The 16,470-nt window shown below is 38.2% G+C and overlaps 2 protein-coding genes and 1 long non-coding RNA gene across 11 annotated transcripts in view; 1 reads left to right on the top strand and 2 right to left on the bottom strand.

The window, feature by feature from the left end:
• tmc3 (transmembrane channel like 3) overlaps positions 1-16,470 on the bottom strand; it is a 212,202-nt gene that overhangs the window by 187,691 nt on the left and 8,041 nt on the right. The window lies entirely within an intron of this gene.
• Positions 499-5,504, top strand: LOC144050756 (uncharacterized). The gene is made up of 3 exons (XR_013293921.1): positions 499-803; positions 3,341-3,430; positions 4,458-5,504. It is a non-coding gene; the product is annotated as an uncharacterized LOC144050756 (long non-coding RNA).
• LOC144050755 (uncharacterized) overlaps positions 6,727-16,470 on the bottom strand; it is an 11,013-nt gene continuing 1,269 nt past the window's right edge. Inside the window, exons 2-18 of the mRNA XM_077564331.1 lie at positions 16,289-16,417; positions 16,047-16,209; positions 15,710-15,902; positions 15,527-15,619; positions 14,571-14,615; positions 14,382-14,438; positions 13,710-13,763; positions 13,480-13,566; positions 12,848-12,901; positions 12,616-12,693; positions 11,942-11,995; positions 11,701-11,787; positions 11,341-11,449; positions 9,060-11,081; positions 8,062-8,217; positions 7,893-7,946; positions 6,727-7,543 (exon numbers count right to left, since the gene is read on the bottom strand). Coding sequence (XP_077420457.1) covers positions 7,281-7,543; positions 7,893-7,946; positions 8,062-8,217; positions 9,060-11,081; positions 11,341-11,449; positions 11,701-11,787; positions 11,942-11,995; positions 12,616-12,693; positions 12,848-12,901; positions 13,480-13,566; positions 13,710-13,763; positions 14,382-14,438; positions 14,571-14,615; positions 15,527-15,619; positions 15,710-15,902; positions 16,047-16,209; positions 16,289-16,394 — 3,675 coding nt within the window. The 5' untranslated portion in view covers positions 16,395-16,417 and the 3' untranslated portion in view covers positions 6,727-7,280. The remainder of the gene's footprint in view (positions 7,544-7,892; positions 7,947-8,061; positions 8,218-9,059; positions 11,082-11,340; positions 11,450-11,700; positions 11,788-11,941; positions 11,996-12,615; positions 12,694-12,847; positions 12,902-13,479; positions 13,567-13,709; positions 13,764-14,381; positions 14,439-14,570; positions 14,616-15,526; positions 15,620-15,709; positions 15,903-16,046; positions 16,210-16,288; positions 16,418-16,470) is intronic.

Genomic DNA, 16,470 nt, shown 5'->3' with positions numbered 1-16,470 from the left:
AACGCACGCACACATTCTCAATTACATATGACTCACCTGCTGCCATTAAAAGCATTTAAGATAATCCAGTCTACTGATTCTTTAACCGGAATCAATGTTCCATACAGCCCGCTTCAGTCAGCGTAATTTATCTTTATTAATATGGACAACACTAAATTATCCACAACCGCTCTCTCATGTCTGTGCTCTAAACAAACTGCATACGTACATTGTGTAAATCACTTTATCTATACACATATATATATACACATATACATTTATATATACACATATACAAATATATATATATATATATTGGAAAGATTGTATAATAAGTTATCACATGAATGAGCACTTTACTATTTGCTGCAATTGAAATGCTACACCCACACACCAGATGCATGTTGTTGTTTTTTATCATTGTGAGTTCAGTACCGCCTTTTGTTCCGCCTTCTAAACTTGTGAATAAATGTGCCGAGCAGGGAGGTGGAGGCAGGAAGTCCTTTGGTGCTGAGAGCATCCACTTCCTCCTTTCTGCAGAAAGACAAACTTGGGTGTGGTCCGTGATTCACGGAGTTGCATCATTTGAGGAAGATTAAAATGTAATCCTGACATTTTTTGGTCCTTATAGCCGAATGCCAAAATATCTGCGTTCCCGGGACGCAACAACTGTTGACGATCAAAGCCTGTTCACAGCCAGACTAGGTCTTAAATCTAAGTCCACTTTTGATAGTGGCCGATCGGCCTTCAGTCGGCTCCCCGAGATCGCGGATTGACAGCAATCCAGAACAGCAGCTCCCTGAGATGACGAAAGGACGCATGTTGTGAGTATTTTGTTGATGCGTGTGTGTGTTTGTGTAGTGCCGAGATAGGGGGTTGAAATACCTCCTGGCCGAATCTAAAATAGGGGGAAGTGAATGACTGGAGGTCATTGCGCATTAAGAAATAAAAACCCTGTGAATACTAGTAAATGGCAGGTAAATAAGGGACGGCGGAGTCCGATAAATTCCGTAGAGAAAGGACGGCTGAGTCCTATGTACACTTAAATTCCGTGAAATATTGTTTCTGTGTTTTGTCTCTGTGAGCTCGTGTGTGTATCTGTATGTCATATTGTCTGAATGAGTAATATTTTTAAAATGTGAGAGATATAAATTGGAAATTAGATTGCGGCGTCAGAACGTTTGTGTAATTGTTTGTAAATCTTTCCCCTCACTCAGTCTGTGTCTGTCTTGTGGGCCCGTACGTGCGTGTGTGTGTTTGTCTGTCTGTATGTTATTGTCTGTAAAAGAAGTCTAGAAGGATTTAAATTGTGTAAAATAGATTGTTAGGTAGGGTCTATTAAGTCTGCACAAATATAAGTTGGAAATAAGAAAATTTGTGCTGTGTCAAACCTGAGGTGCGTGGGCCAAAAGTGGTCCTGTCAAAAACATTGTGGGAAATAATATGGTTAACTTGAATCACTAAGGCGCTTAATTGGATGGATTTGTACGCAAGGGAGTTAATATGAGATAGTACTAATTAAAAGTAAGTTATATGTACTAAGGGGGGCGTTCGGTGACTAATCCTGAGGGGGTGAGTGTGTTTTATGATTACGCCCATCTGGTGAGTGGCGACCAATCTGTGGTCGGTCCGTGCTTGTTCATTTGCCATGCTTGTGTGGAGTAGTCAGATTGGCCATTCTTGTAGCAGAGTTGATCGACGCCTGCTAATTGTTGGTCATCCACCCCTTTAGAGAGAAGGGGAGGTGAGAATTGCGCAGACCCCGGTTGGGTTGCCCTCTTGAGAGGAATACGTTATTGTAAATGTGTCCTGGAGGCATGCAGGAAAATAACTATTACACATGTTTTGGTGTGTTTGAAAAGAGACAGAATAGTTAAATAAAGTAAATAAGTAAGTAAGGGATAAAAAAATAAGTTAATAATTAGTAATTAACAAAGGGCCATAGATGAAAGAGGAGATTTTGATGAAGAAATACTCAAAATTGCTGTGTGCTTTTGTTCCTTAAATTGACATTTTTCTTTTTAACTTAATATAACAAGAGTACAGATAGTAGGAAAATGATTGGTGACCGATGTAAATTATTTATTACACAATTACATAATTTCTATTCTAGGTTTGATTGGCAATAAAATAAAATAAAATAAGTGGCAGGCAAATATGTGGAGTTCTTTAAAAAAAAAAAAAAACTTCAGAAAGAAGGTGTTATAACATTGAATATAATAATTGAATGTAGTTCTTAAGGGCTATAAGGAATCTTTGTAAGAACACAGATTTGTCCATTGTTGTAATTTTTGCATGTATAGGTCACATAGTATTAATTTCATTCAATAAGGAGGTAGTTAAGTTAAACAACTGAAAGTTATGAAAATGTTCTAACTTTTGATATATTGATGGCATTAAGTGTTAGACTGAGGAATGGCATTTGAGAAGATTTTTTACTATTGTGTTAATAACTCCAATCAATGATGAGTGATACATTAACATTAAGCAATAAGGACATTTTCATGGGTAATATTATGCTACTTCACTACATTAGGTAGTATGGGAGCTCCAGTAGTTCGTTGTATGTTTGAATGTGAATCAGTTATTAATAAGAATGTTAAAAAGGGATAGATAGGCAGATAAGCTGAAGATGAAGATGAAGAAGAAGAAAGTTCAGCAGAAGGTGTGTGTTTAAGGTGCCCTAAATACTTAAGTAAATAGTCCCTCTCGCATTGGGGGTACGAGGTGAAATGAATAATTTGAATGATATTAGAGTTAAGTAAAAGAAAAGTGCAGAATTAGTGGATAAATTCAGAGTGTGATTCAATAAAGTGTTTAGAACACTGGTGGTGGTGTTGATGATTAACAGATAGGAAGTGAAATATGAAAGGCCTCTGTTTCTCCCTTATCAGTCTGACCCTGAGTGAGTGACTCCATGCCTTCACTTTCTGTGGACAAGAATTCAGCTAGCCTACACTCCCTTTTTTTGACTACACTCCCAAATTGCAAAGTTAACTGAAGGCATTGTGTGAATGAAAAACATCACTTGAATGATACAAGTTGTGGAATTGCAATGACTTCATGACTTTCTAACAGAATAAGACGATTACGTACTCGAATAGACTATGGACTATTTACTATTACTTAGAAAGGTAGTGATTTTAAACTCTTATTGACTACATTTAAAAATACTTACTAGATATTATTGTGGTGTTTGCATGTACTAACAAACTTGACAGTGACTCATGTAGATCCTATTTGGAACAACAAAAAAATTGTAAGTAAGAGCCTTAACAATGTTGTATTGAATGCAGCCTTAATATTTGTATAAAAGATTGGTTACATTGAAAAATGTTTTCCTAAGAGAATTCTGTTTCAGCTCCTGTTGTTGATGAGTGAAGAATCCTACCCAGCAGGACCTGATAAGCACTGGCATTGAAGAGGAAAACATTATTAAAAGGTTTAAGACGTAAGCATATATTAAAAGTGGTAACGAGTAACAGTTGTGGTAGAAGGAAACAGTAGGTACTAAGATGGGAAGAGTCGGTGTTAGAGGATATAAGGAATAGAGATGACAGTACTTTAGTTTTTCTTTAAAAACTGAACAGGAAGAGCTGTTAAACCTGCTTCCTTGTGAATTCTGAATATTAAGTATTTCTGATGTTGGTGTAATGACAGCATGTAAGTAAGTGGAAATCAGAGCGAAGAAGTAAATACTATCTATGCTAAAGACTATTTATTGAAGTAAGATGCTGAAGTAGAGATACATTTGGCTAGTGATAAGGACTTGCTAAAGGCAGGAGTGATGATTGAAAGTACTAAAATTACTAACTAGACACACATTATTAGATAACTGGATTCTGAAGCAAGATGTTCTTGATGAAAATTTAAGTAATGAATGACAATACTATAACAGTACTGTACACCCAAATTGTATATTCTGGTTTGAATTTACACTGGAAAGAAAATATGTGATGTATATATACTGTATATGATTACCACAAGGATATTGTGAATGTCCTACAATACCCTCAAGCAATTATAAATTGCGTGGGTACATTTGAAAGTCAGATTTTGACTTTCAATGATTATATAAATAATATAAATATATCATGTCTCAATATGGCATATTAGTTATTTGGAGTAACGAATGAAAGTCACTTTGTAGTTACATTAGAAAATAAAAATAAAATTAAGTACATGACCGAGGTATGAAGAATATGGTTAGATAGTTTGGATTTAGTTAAAATGTATATGACAATTATAAAAGGCATGGCAGTTTAGCCCGCTTGGAATTTTGTGTGATAGACTATTTAATGTGCCTATTGTAAATAACCTGTTAAGATGAGCAGATGAAAGACATTGATTTAAGTGACTATATGAGGAGATTGTTAAATGACAAGGATGTGAAAATGTTTAATCAAATGCCAGATGACTCTCTGCCTCTGCAGGAAGGCCAACCTCCCACCAAAGTTGTGACTGTGTTTTGATCAAAGGTACATCTCGAGGTGTGAAGGTCCTTGTAAGTGTTGTTGATGACCCCGGAGGCTGTGAAGATCGCTGAACAACCCTCCTGGATTCACCTATCGCACGGCACAACAGGTACCATTAACTAACGGCTTGTCCGGTTGCAGAGCGAAGCCTGACCGAATCAAGGTCAGAGAGGGGAAAGACAAACAGCTTGTCTAGCTGTTTACCTGACCAAGTCAGTCTGAGGAGGATGGGAACATGCTCCCCCACAAGGTTCTCCAAACCGCTGTGAAGTCCAGGGCCTGTCAATTGTGCAGGAAGTGTTAGAAGGGACACATCGAGGAGACAAGTCCCTCTCCTAAATCCAACGGGAGGGTAAGACGCGATCTGACTCATTCGGGGCTGCCTTTTGTTTTTTTATTTTTTGTTTTGGGGGCCATCTTGAGGGGGAAGAGAGACAGCTGGCTGAATTATTAACACTGAATAATATGTACAGAAACAATGGACATTGCACACACTGGATTACGAACCTTTGACACATTGGAGCACGAACACTGGATATTACATACACACTCGATGGATCAAGTACAGGAAAAGAACACATATTGCTGATTGACAAATATAGAGGTGATGTGCTGGTAACCTCTCCCTCTCGAAAAGAAAAAATCTGATGATTTCTACTTGCAGTTTAGCGAGGAAATCGGGATTTGAAAGGAATGTGCGACAACACATTGATTGCATTTTATGGACAACACTTTGGATTATATTGTTGTATTGATGATTATTCCGTTTATATGATTTTTGATGAAAAGAGAATGTTATGTTATTCTCTATGTGGTATTGATATTATTGACAGAACAATATGATGAGGATTTGGATGACACCAATGTTTTAAGTGACAGGAAACAAAATGAGTACACGTTATGATTTTTATCAAGAAATTCTTTTGAAGTTTGACTATATGAAGTATGAATGTGCTATTCATTTGATAATTAGGGGGGAATGTTGGAAAATTGTATAATAAGTTATCACATGAATGAGCAATTTACTTTGCTGCAACTGAAACGCTACATCCACACACACACACACACACACACACACACACACACACACGCACACACACACACACACACACACACACACACACGCACACACACACACATACCTGTTTATATGGTATAGACTGACAAATTTCAGAAACAGGCCCGGTGGTGATTTAAGTTGACACACCTTTTAAAAGGGTTTAGAATGATGGGAGTAAGGCTAAATCACTTCAAAAAAATTGAGAAGAATTTAGCACCCTTCAGAGCTTAGAAAAGAGGTTAACAACCTGAGATATCAGACCTGACAAAATGGTGGTTTGGGACGACACTTGAATTGTGGTTTACAAGGACAAAACAGGATTAAGGTGACTTTAAAGGGACAAGGTAGTCACGCCCCCCACCACCCAAAATTAACATAAATACACCACCTGACACCACTATGCATTAGGTGAACAGAACCAAAAGAGAGCAATTGGATATAGATGGATGATGAATTCACCCCTGTAAGTGTTTCTTCATGACTAATACAAAAAATACGACAGTAATGAGCATCAACATTATTGAGACTTTAAAAAGGCAATTACCTCACATTTGCAGCCACACAAATTAAGACGCAACTGCACAAAGAATGTAGGAAAGTGTCTATTTAATGACACAGGCTCCTTTAAACCTCAGAAATTAGCAACCCCACACTAACCAAGCTGTAATATCACAAACGTAAAAACATACAAACGCAATCTAAATTAAAGTAAACACAGATGTTTTATTAACAAGTATGACTGGTCTAGACACTGTACACTGTTTTCTACAAAGTCCTTTCTAATCAAGGTGTTCCGAGCCACTACGCACTACGTGTTGGTGTTCCATTTTTATCCTACTGAAAATCCAGAGCCTTGTAGTTTAATATTCCAATATAGAGTTTATAGTAGTAGTGATAGACAGTGCCGACACCATACTGATTATTTGTAGTCAAAGAGGCCAATAACCACATTTGGAGCTGATATTCATTTGTAGCAAAAGAAAAAAAATGGGGTCAAAATTAATATTTTTTTAAATGTTGAAATGCTATTAAGCATGTTTATAACTTTCAAATTTGTTAAAGGCTTTTAGTTTAATTTTAAACATTAAGTTTTAAAACAAATTGGGCTATTTGCTAACAAAAAGTGCTGGGTGCTGCCAGGGTCATTAGCTTGTGTTAAGGTCAATTGAAAATTAGGCAAGTAAATGGGGTATATGCCACGGGGAAAGCGGGACTTGCAACTTCCGTAAGTCACACACCTACGCTGATACCAGTTATTGTAGCGCCATATAGGCCGTGCCCCATACTCGCACTTCCACCCTTATGTTGCAACAGTAACCAGAAACAGCGTGTGTGTGACCTAGTCCCACCTCCTTTGTGGCATATACTTCAGATCTCCCTTAAGATTTTCGTTTTAATTTCTAAGAGAAAAAGTGCAGGGAGTTCTTAGTGTCTGAAGAATTAAGTGAAAATATAATTAAATACATAAATAAAAAGTTCCCAGAATTTAGTTTTAAATGAAACTCTCATGCTGGTATCTCACTGAGTGATGAATGCTTGGGTAAATAGCAAATTTGTTGTTTTTTTTGTCACGGTTCATATAAGGTTTCAGAAGATGCTTGCAGAAAGTGAAAAACTGTCTGAACATGTTAAAAAAAACTTTGCAACAGGAAATACTGACAAGTGAAAACTGAACATTTCTGCAACCTTTTATGAATCCCGACAAAAACCCCAAATTCTCTATGTTCGCAAGCATTCGTTGCTTAGTGAGATACCAGCAAATGGGTTTACCGTCTCTTCTGGGCCTGCCTTTTGGCTGTGGTTATTCGGTTTCTCACAAAGTCTCTAATATTCTGTACAGTCCGTTGTGACAGCACAGGGTCTTCTGCCCGCTTACACTGGCTGCATTCAACTTTGGAGGCAAGTTTTCCTTTTTTTATGTGGCTTCCAAAATGTCGCATCACTGCAGCGACCTCGGCTTTGCTCCACATTTTCTTTGGCTGTCTCCTTCCCTCACTTTCTTGATCAGCATCGTCTTTTCCTGAGAGGACTGTAAGTAAACAAAACAAAAAATACATATATATATATATATTTACAGATACTTGAACAATCAGAAGGTAAGTCTAACTAATGTCACAGATTATTTGTCAATTACAGTGGCTGCAACACAAAAACAGGAAGTAGATAGTACTCTCCACAGCCATTATTTATGGCCTAATGCAGGCTATTGTGTGGCTGCAGGATGGCAAAAGAAAAGACCATTACCGACTGCATCTAGTCTTAAGCAGTTACGTGACTTTATTTTATGTTTTTTTTTTTAGCTCATTTCATTGCTCAGGAGGCCTTACATCATTGCATATTTTCATAACATAATCCAAAGACCCTAAAGCTTGTCTTACCGCCAGTTGAAGGGACTGTGTCTCCTACTGTAGACGTCACATGTGACAGCTTATCTGGTAAAAACAAAAACGACGTGTGAAAATTGTCTCATCAACAAATACTGATACCGGGCGGCCTTTGTTGCCCCGTCTGCTGAGAGAAAATTTGTAAAGTAGACAGAGAACCTACCGTGGCCACCAGAGTTCTGTTCCTGCTCAAGGATCGTAGAGTCTGAGGCTGGATCCAGGTCTTTGCCATCTTCACAAAGTGGTCCTCCGACCTCTGTGTCGCTGCCCTCTGAGTCACTGCCATCATTATTTTCATTCTCACTGAATGATAAGTTATCTAGAAAAAGATAGTCATAAGAAAAGATCAGTGAGACATCAGACCCCAAGGCCTCAAGTTTTAGAATTGTTCTGCCAATTTAATAATGTACACACAATCTCTTAAATTCCTCCACCAAATACTAAATTTTGTATCAACACTGATGATAATCTAAAATTACTCCAAACTATCCTGGAGGGAGTTAGGGAGGCATACAGAACATTAAAAAAAAAGTTTTCTAGTCATAAATTTCAATGGCAAACATTTCCTCACATTTCAGCATAGGTGACCTTGTTGACTGATTAAACACCAACATTATGTTGTACTGTGTACAAGTTTAAAGCAGATAATGTGATGCTATTTAGATAAATACGTTGCATTTGCTATAGAAAAACTAGCTGTAAGCTGTAACAGATGCAAGATGGAAAGGATGCCACTCCTTAGGGGTGAGAGCGATAATTGTTTTTTTTTATGCATCAATCGTTGTATAAAAAAAAATTCTGCTTCGATTCAGAGTTACCGGTATTAAAAATAGATTTTTAAAGTTTATATAAATTTTTTAAAAAAAACACTGTCATCTTCTGCATATTGCACTGGGAGAAGTTAAACATTTGTTACAGCAAACGCTGACACACTATTGTAAACCAGGTTGCCTTGCCACTTTAATAAAAGTCAGTGTGAAATATAAATCTTTGCTTTTCCTTGAGTTCTGCAATTGTTTTAAAAACGTACCAGTGGTTTACATTAGCTATGAAATGTAAGCAAATGTACTAATGATGCATCTAAAGCGAATCGAATCTTGAGGTACCCATATTTTCCCACCCCTGATAAACAGGACATCATCTGACATTCTGAACACTCACCTTCAATTTCAATTTCATCCAGAGATTTACCCTGTAGACCAGAAAGCTCTCCTTTTTCTATGGATAAGAGCAGTTTTGAGATCTTGGCCAACTGCATGGTTGGGACCGGCAACCTATAGAAATCCCTATGGACTCTGATATCATGCCCCAGGAAATCTGCAACCTGGTCAAGTTCATTTTTTTTCAAATTCAGTATCTGTGTGAGTGTGGCGACATGTTTTCTAAGTTGTGTAGATCTGAGGAGCTCTGGCTGTTTAGCTCCACACAGGCTTGCGTAAATACGCAAGCAATCACATCCTCTGTAGTATGTTAAAGTTTTGGGTCTTCCAAATAGAAAAATATTCTCATCTGGGACACCACACTCCTTCCTTTTATTGGTTAGAAGTGACAGCGCTTCTATCGTAGATGGTGCAAGAAGAACCACCACCTTTCGCTCTCTTTTCCCAACAAGTTCTACTCTGGTGAAATAGTTGCACAACCTTTGCTCGAGCTGAGAAAGACCCAAGGCAACATCTTTGTGCAGCTTTGTGCTGTCTCTCTCATTAAAACCTTTGCTGAGCATTTTTGAAACTTCTCCAGCGCGTCTCCGATTAAAAACAATTATTTGTGCTAAAGTAAGTTTCGCAAGCTCAGCATAGTTTTTCGGTGTTGCTTCCTCTACCAAGTTACTAACAGCACTGTCAGCAGTCTTCTGAAGGTACTGGTGAAGTACCTGGACATCCTCCGTAAAGGGCAGTGTTGGTGGCTTATTATACTTGGCACTGCTCAGTGTGCTCAGAGCTTTGTGGGAAATCAACTCACACCACTTGGAGGTATATAGTTTCCTAAATGTTTCAGTTTCCTTCACCAGTGTTGCATCTTCTGCCATTAGTGCACGACAATGAATGATGTCGCAGATTTTGTTTAGTGTGTGCCCCAATTTCAAAGCCAGGCTTGGTGTATGGTAGGAGAGGCTTTCTTCGTCAAATCCAGCAACTTGCTTCACTGCTTGAACAACTGTTTGAAAGTTTGAGGGCTTTATGGCTTCCTCCAGGCTGTGTACAGAGAAGTTTGCTCGCAGACATACCAGCAGTCGTCCCACTTCTCGGAGCTTTTGTCGAATATGTTCGTACTTTGTGGGATCTTGACCATGTTTATTGTACAGGGACTGGGCCAAATGAACAATAGATAGGTCATTTCGTACAGCAAGGCCAATCTCATCCGTCTTCATTGTGCTAAGAACCTTCCACATTCCACTCGAGAAGTGTTGACTGAATACGGTATCTTGGGCTGTAGCTAAACACAGAACTCTGGCTCTTCCAGCTTGTTTATCCAGATTGCAATTTTCTGGCCTTAAGGGACATCTTCGGACATGTCTCCACAGATCTTTGCGTACGTATAAGCCCTGGCAGTGCATACAATGCACAAAGTTTCCAGCCACTGCAGTAGATTTTGGCCTCCTTTTCACTTTTAATTGTCCATTTTCACCTTGGAGTATGGCAGTGTTATGTTGAAAGTTTCCTCTGTTTCGCATTTTTTCAAACAAAGTCTTGCGCTCCTGAGAGTGATCAGGGAGGTAAAATGCATATGCAACTTCTGGGTGAGACATGTGTACTTTCAGGTGGCGAGTCAGTCTGCTTTGTGGCTTACCACAAACAAAACAGTAATTTCTATTGGTCAAATTAAGATGTTCTAGAGATTTTTTATCTTTGTTCTTCACATGCTTATTTGATGAGTCTTTGCTAGAAATTTCTGAATCTGACGTTTCGCCAGCAATGACATCTGTGGGCAAACATTTTGATGTGCCAGCTTCATTTGGAAAATGTGTGTCCAAACTGTTAGAGTTGTTAGTGGGTAAGGCTGGTATTCCTTCCCTCTGTCGCACTTTAGACTGATTAGGCACCAAAGTCATGCTTGAATCTGAATCATCATCTGAATCAGGGACATATTCACTTCCAGAGTTCTGCTCCTCATCCGAGTCTAATATTTCATCGTCTCCTTGCTTCCGTCTGTAGCAGGACAGATGCCAGACTCTTGAACATGCTGTGAACAGAGTTAGAAAATGTTGGGTCAAACAAACAGTGCCAGTTACAGTTACAACATAACTTCTTTAAACAATTTTCTTCTCTGTACCAATCAGTGCTGTATTTTATATTGTGTAAGAAGAGTTGCCAGTAATTAAATCGTTACATCATGTCCACAATGCAGACAACTGTTCGGTTGCCATTTGCATCATTTGTTTGGTTTCTGGCTGTATCGTCTAAATTTGGACTCAAAGCAATGCTATCAATATATGGTTTACCTTTGCATCTGTATCCAGTCCATGTAAAAGAAGATATAGGTCCCAAGCATAGAACACACTTATCAAAGGCTGACAGTGTTGAGACCTCAAGAAGGTGTTTCCAACAGTCCTGGGGAGGGTAGGGGGTAATTTATTTAGAAAGTGTTGGCAAAATATTTATTAAGCATGTGGGATTGCTAGCAACAAAAAAAAAACTTAGATGAACAAATATGTACAAACTGACTTCAATTATCAAGCATCCAATGAAGTTTCTCAGAGCACAAAAATATTGCTGATGACTTGACATGCACAGGAAACAATTGTTGAACGTTAACTGTAATTGGACTTTAAATAACACTCATTAGAGATGAAGTAATTTACCTTTTGAGAACTGGTCTGTGGCTCAAGTTCTGGACTCAGGTCACCCTGGCACAAGGTCAATGTGGAGTCACTTGTCTCCATCATGTACTGAAAAAAAAATACAGAGACAATACACACAGGTGTAATCAGACAGTTTGATTACTACAAATTCACTGAAGTTGCAGAAATATGCATGAGCGCCAAACTTTGACAGTTTTTAATTGCCAGATGGCGTTGAAATTCATTTAACAACCACGTATACCTGTTCAATATCTTCAACCTCTAAGGGTTGGGCTGACCTCTTTGTGTCGGAATGCTGCAAAAGAGACAGGAAGGAAACATTAAACATAGACAGACCTTCATAAAGACAACGCTTTACATCACATTGCTGATTCAGAGTGATGCAGGATCAAGAAACATTGAGTTTATGTTAGGTCATTTCAAAAACAACAGCCTACCAAGTATATTGATATACTGTATGTATAGTGATTCTAATCCACAGATAGGTGAAAGTGGGTGACTGTGAGACTTAAAGATACAATGAGGTTAAATGTCCCTCTAAACCATATGATTATGTGAACACACACACACACACAAGTAGGTGAGTGCGACTCCACTTCTATAGCAAATGCTTTCTCGGCAAAAGTCAGTGTATGCCAGTGTCAGTCTATGCCATACTTGGACACAACACACATTCAAACCTATGGATGAGGTTGTGACTTAAAACTTGAACATACTATCACGAAATGTGTCAGTCCAATACATAATAAATCTAGGTGATAACACACACACACACACTCGGTCTATTCAAAATATTATCAAGCCTTCAATAAGTTTTTCTGTACACTAAAATATTACTGGTGACTTGATTGAGCACTGCAAACAATTACTGTAGTTGGATGCTAAATGACACCCAATAGTGATAAAGTAATTTACCTTTTGAGAACTATTGTGCGGTGGACTCAGGTCATTCTGGCTCAAACTCATTGAGGAGTGCCTTGTCTCCATCATGGACTTAAAGAGAAAAATACAGAGGCAATACACACAGGTCCCATCAAACTGTTTGATTACAAATTTGTTTCAAGTTGCAGAAATATGCATGAGCAGTAAACTTTGACAGTTTTTAATTGCCAGATGGCATTGATATCCATTTAACAACCACATGTACCTGTTCAATATTTTCAACCTCTGAGGGTTGGGTTGACCTCTCTGCATCAGAATGCTGCAAAAGAGACAGGAAGTAAACATTAAACATAGACATACCTTCATTGAGACAACGCTTTACATTACGTTGCTGATTCAGAGTGATGCAGGATCAAGAAACACTGAGTTTATGTTAGGTCATTTAAACAACAGCCTACCAAGTATATTGATATACTGTATGTATAGTGATTCAACTCCACAGAAAGGTGACATTGGGTGACTGTGAGACTTAAAGATACAATGAGGTTAAATGTCCCTCTAAACCATGAGATTATGTGAACACACACACACAAGTAGGTGAGTGCGACTCAACTTCTACAGCAAATGCTTTCTCGACAAAAGTCAGCGTATGCCAGTGTCAGTCTATGCCATACTTGGACACAACACACATTCAAACCTATGGATGAGGTTGTGACTTAAAACTTGAACATACTATCACGAAATGTGTCAGTCCAATACACAATAAATCCAGGTGATAACACACACACACACACACACACACTCGGTCTATTCAAAATATGATCAAGCCTAGAGCACTGCAAACAATTATTGTAGTTGGATGCTAAATGACAATCATTAGAGGAAAACGTAATTTACCTTTTGAGAACTGGTCTGTGGCTCAAATGCTGAAATCAGATCACCCTGGCTCAAACTCATTGAGGAGTGCCTTGTCTCCATCATGCACTGAAAGAGAAAAATACAGAGACATTACACACAGGTGCCATCAGACTGTTTTGTTTCAAGTTGCAGAAATATGCATGAGCGGTAAACTTTGACAGTTTTTAATTGCCAGATGGCATTGATATCCATTTGACAACCACATGTACCTGTTCAACATTTTCAACATCTGAGGTTTGGGCTGACCTCTCTGCATCAGAATGCTGCAAAAGAGACAGGAAGGAAACATTAAACATAGACATACCTTCATTGAGACAACGCTTTACATTACGTTGCTGATTGAGAGTGATTCAGGATCAAGAAACACAGAGTTTATGTTAGGTCATTTAAAAAACAACAGCCTACCAAGTATATTGATATACTGTATGTATAGTGATTCAACTCCACAGAAAGGTGACATTGGTTGACTGTGAGACTTAAAGATACAATGAAGTTAAATGTACCTCTAAACCATGAGATTATGTGAACACACACACACAAGTAGGTGAGTGCGACTCAACTTCTACAGCAAATGTTTTCTCGGCAAAAGTCAGCGTATGCCAGTGTCAGTCTATGCCATACTTGGACACAACACACATTCAAACCTATGGATGAGGTTGTGACTTAAAACTTGAACATACTATCACGAAATGTGTCAGTCCAATACACAATAAATTCAGGTGATAACACACACACACACACACTCAGTCTATTCAAAATATTATCAAGCCTTCAATAAGTTTTTCTGTACACTAAAATATTACTGGTGACTTGATTGAGCACTGCAAACAATTATTGTAGTTGGATGCTAAATGACACCCATTAGTGATAAAGTAATTTACCTTTTGAGAACTATTCTGGCTCAAACTCATTGAGGAGTGCCTTGTCTCCATCATGGACTGAAAGAGAAAAATACAGAGACAATACGCACAGAAATGATGTTTGATTACAAATTCACTGAAAGTGCAGAAATATGCATACAGTTTTTAACTGCCAGATGGCGTTGAAATCTATTAAACAACTACATGTACCTGTTCAACTCCGGAGGGTTGGGCAGACTTCTCTGCGTCAGAATGCTGCAAAAGAGACAGGAAGGAAACAAACACAGACATGGATGAGTGGTAAACTGTCTGTTTTTTAAGAGTTAAAGGTGGCGCTAAAATCCAATTAACAATCCCGTTGTGTACTTTTAATAGGGTTGTCAAAAGTATCGATACTTTTCAAACACATCATATCCGGATACAATATCACTTTATCAATACTGCAGCGTCAGCCGTGCACACTCCACTAGCATCACTGCCTCGGCAGATAGGCTCCCGCACCCAGGAGAGCCCACACTGCAACCTTGCTTGTTCAGTTATGTTTTACAGCTGCTTAGTATGGCCAGTGTGGTGGCAGGAGGGCTAAACGTGCCAGTTTTGGTGGACAAGAAAAAGCCAGATGCCTTGTTTTGTTATCAGCCGTTAGCTGGCTACCACGGTTAGACTTATGCTCAGTAAGTGACTGTTGTTTTATTATTATCCATTAGCCACGGCCTCACAGTTAGCTTAGTGTGCATTGCTGCTTCAAGTTGTGCCTCATTTTTAGTAAATTCAGGGCTCATATGCAAGCCATGAAGTGCACAGGAGCACATTGACATGCTTGTCTTTAAAAAAAAAAAAAAAAAAAAACTTCCAACCACAAAGAAAATTCAGACCAGTGATACGACAGGCTCAGACAGTCATTCATAGAATAAAGTGGCATTTTTTAATATGGCATATTCTTTCATTTGTTTAAATTATTTATTTGCATGTGAAAAAGTGATTGTCCTATTTATTTTTGTTATTTTAGGATTAGTATATCTTTTGGTATGGTATTGAATGGTATTAAGTATCAAGTATTTTCCTGGGTATCGATATTGAGTTTGAAATTTTAGTATTGTGACAACCCTAACCTGTAAATAGCGTATGGACTGTAAAAGAGCACTAAAAGAGTGTACATGATTTACCTCTTGAAAAGGTTTCCGAGCATCTGTGGGCGCTGTAGATGTAGTTTCCTCTATGGTGAGCTTGGATGTGGATGTGTTTTGTTGGCCAGATTCCTGAGGTTTAAATTGACAAACATCATGAGTTTAATTCAGTCAATACTGATTTTCAGATCACTAACCACTCATCACATTCTGATATGATACCTTGCTTCTCCATGGCCAGTCAGAGTCGCCATAATTATATGTAATCTCCTCTCCTGTGTCAATGTCCCGTGTCGCAAATAAACACAGATGGGGCTTTCCTTGCACATTTAAATACTTCATTGTGGAATTTGGGTTGATGTGGTCATCATTGACCAGTCTTCCTAGTGACCCATCCTCTGTTGCTGCATCAACACTTCAAATAGAAAACCAATTATTAATATTATATAGTTAGAACTTGGTAGTGTTGATTCGGGTTTTGACTCAAAGCTAATGAATCTAAACAAATTATGGACTTTTAATATGGACTAATTAAATGGAGCATGGACTTAATACGCACCACCAAGTTCTTCCGTCAAAGCGAAACTCAAACATGAATGCTTTCATTTTGTCATGGTACAATCTCTGTCTCCTCTCACATTCTTGTTTGCTTAGAAGTGCACCACGATATTCTAGCAGGAAGTCTCCTTTTTCAAAAGAAGCACAAGCAAAGACCCCTCTCCCTAGTAATGACAAAAATAATAATGAAGTCAGGTGGAAGATTGACTTTTTAGTTAACTGTTATTGTGAGATGTATCTTACCTTTGAATTCACTGATGTATTTCACATCAAGTCCATGTTTGTCTCTTCCGGTATCGATATAAAGCATTGCTTCTTTTTTGGGATTCAAACACCTTCGCCTTGGCATGTTTTTCTTTAAATCAAGAGCCTCTGTACCCAAAGAAAAATTAAAGATTCGAAAAATGAAATGATTGTTATAAACA

This window comes from Vanacampus margaritifer, chromosome 4, assembly GCF_051991255.1.
Source record: "Vanacampus margaritifer isolate UIUO_Vmar chromosome 4, RoL_Vmar_1.0, whole genome shotgun sequence".
Lineage (NCBI taxonomy): Eukaryota > Metazoa > Chordata > Actinopteri > Syngnathiformes > Syngnathidae > Vanacampus > Vanacampus margaritifer.
This window is presented reverse-complemented; position numbering and strand designations above follow the sequence as displayed.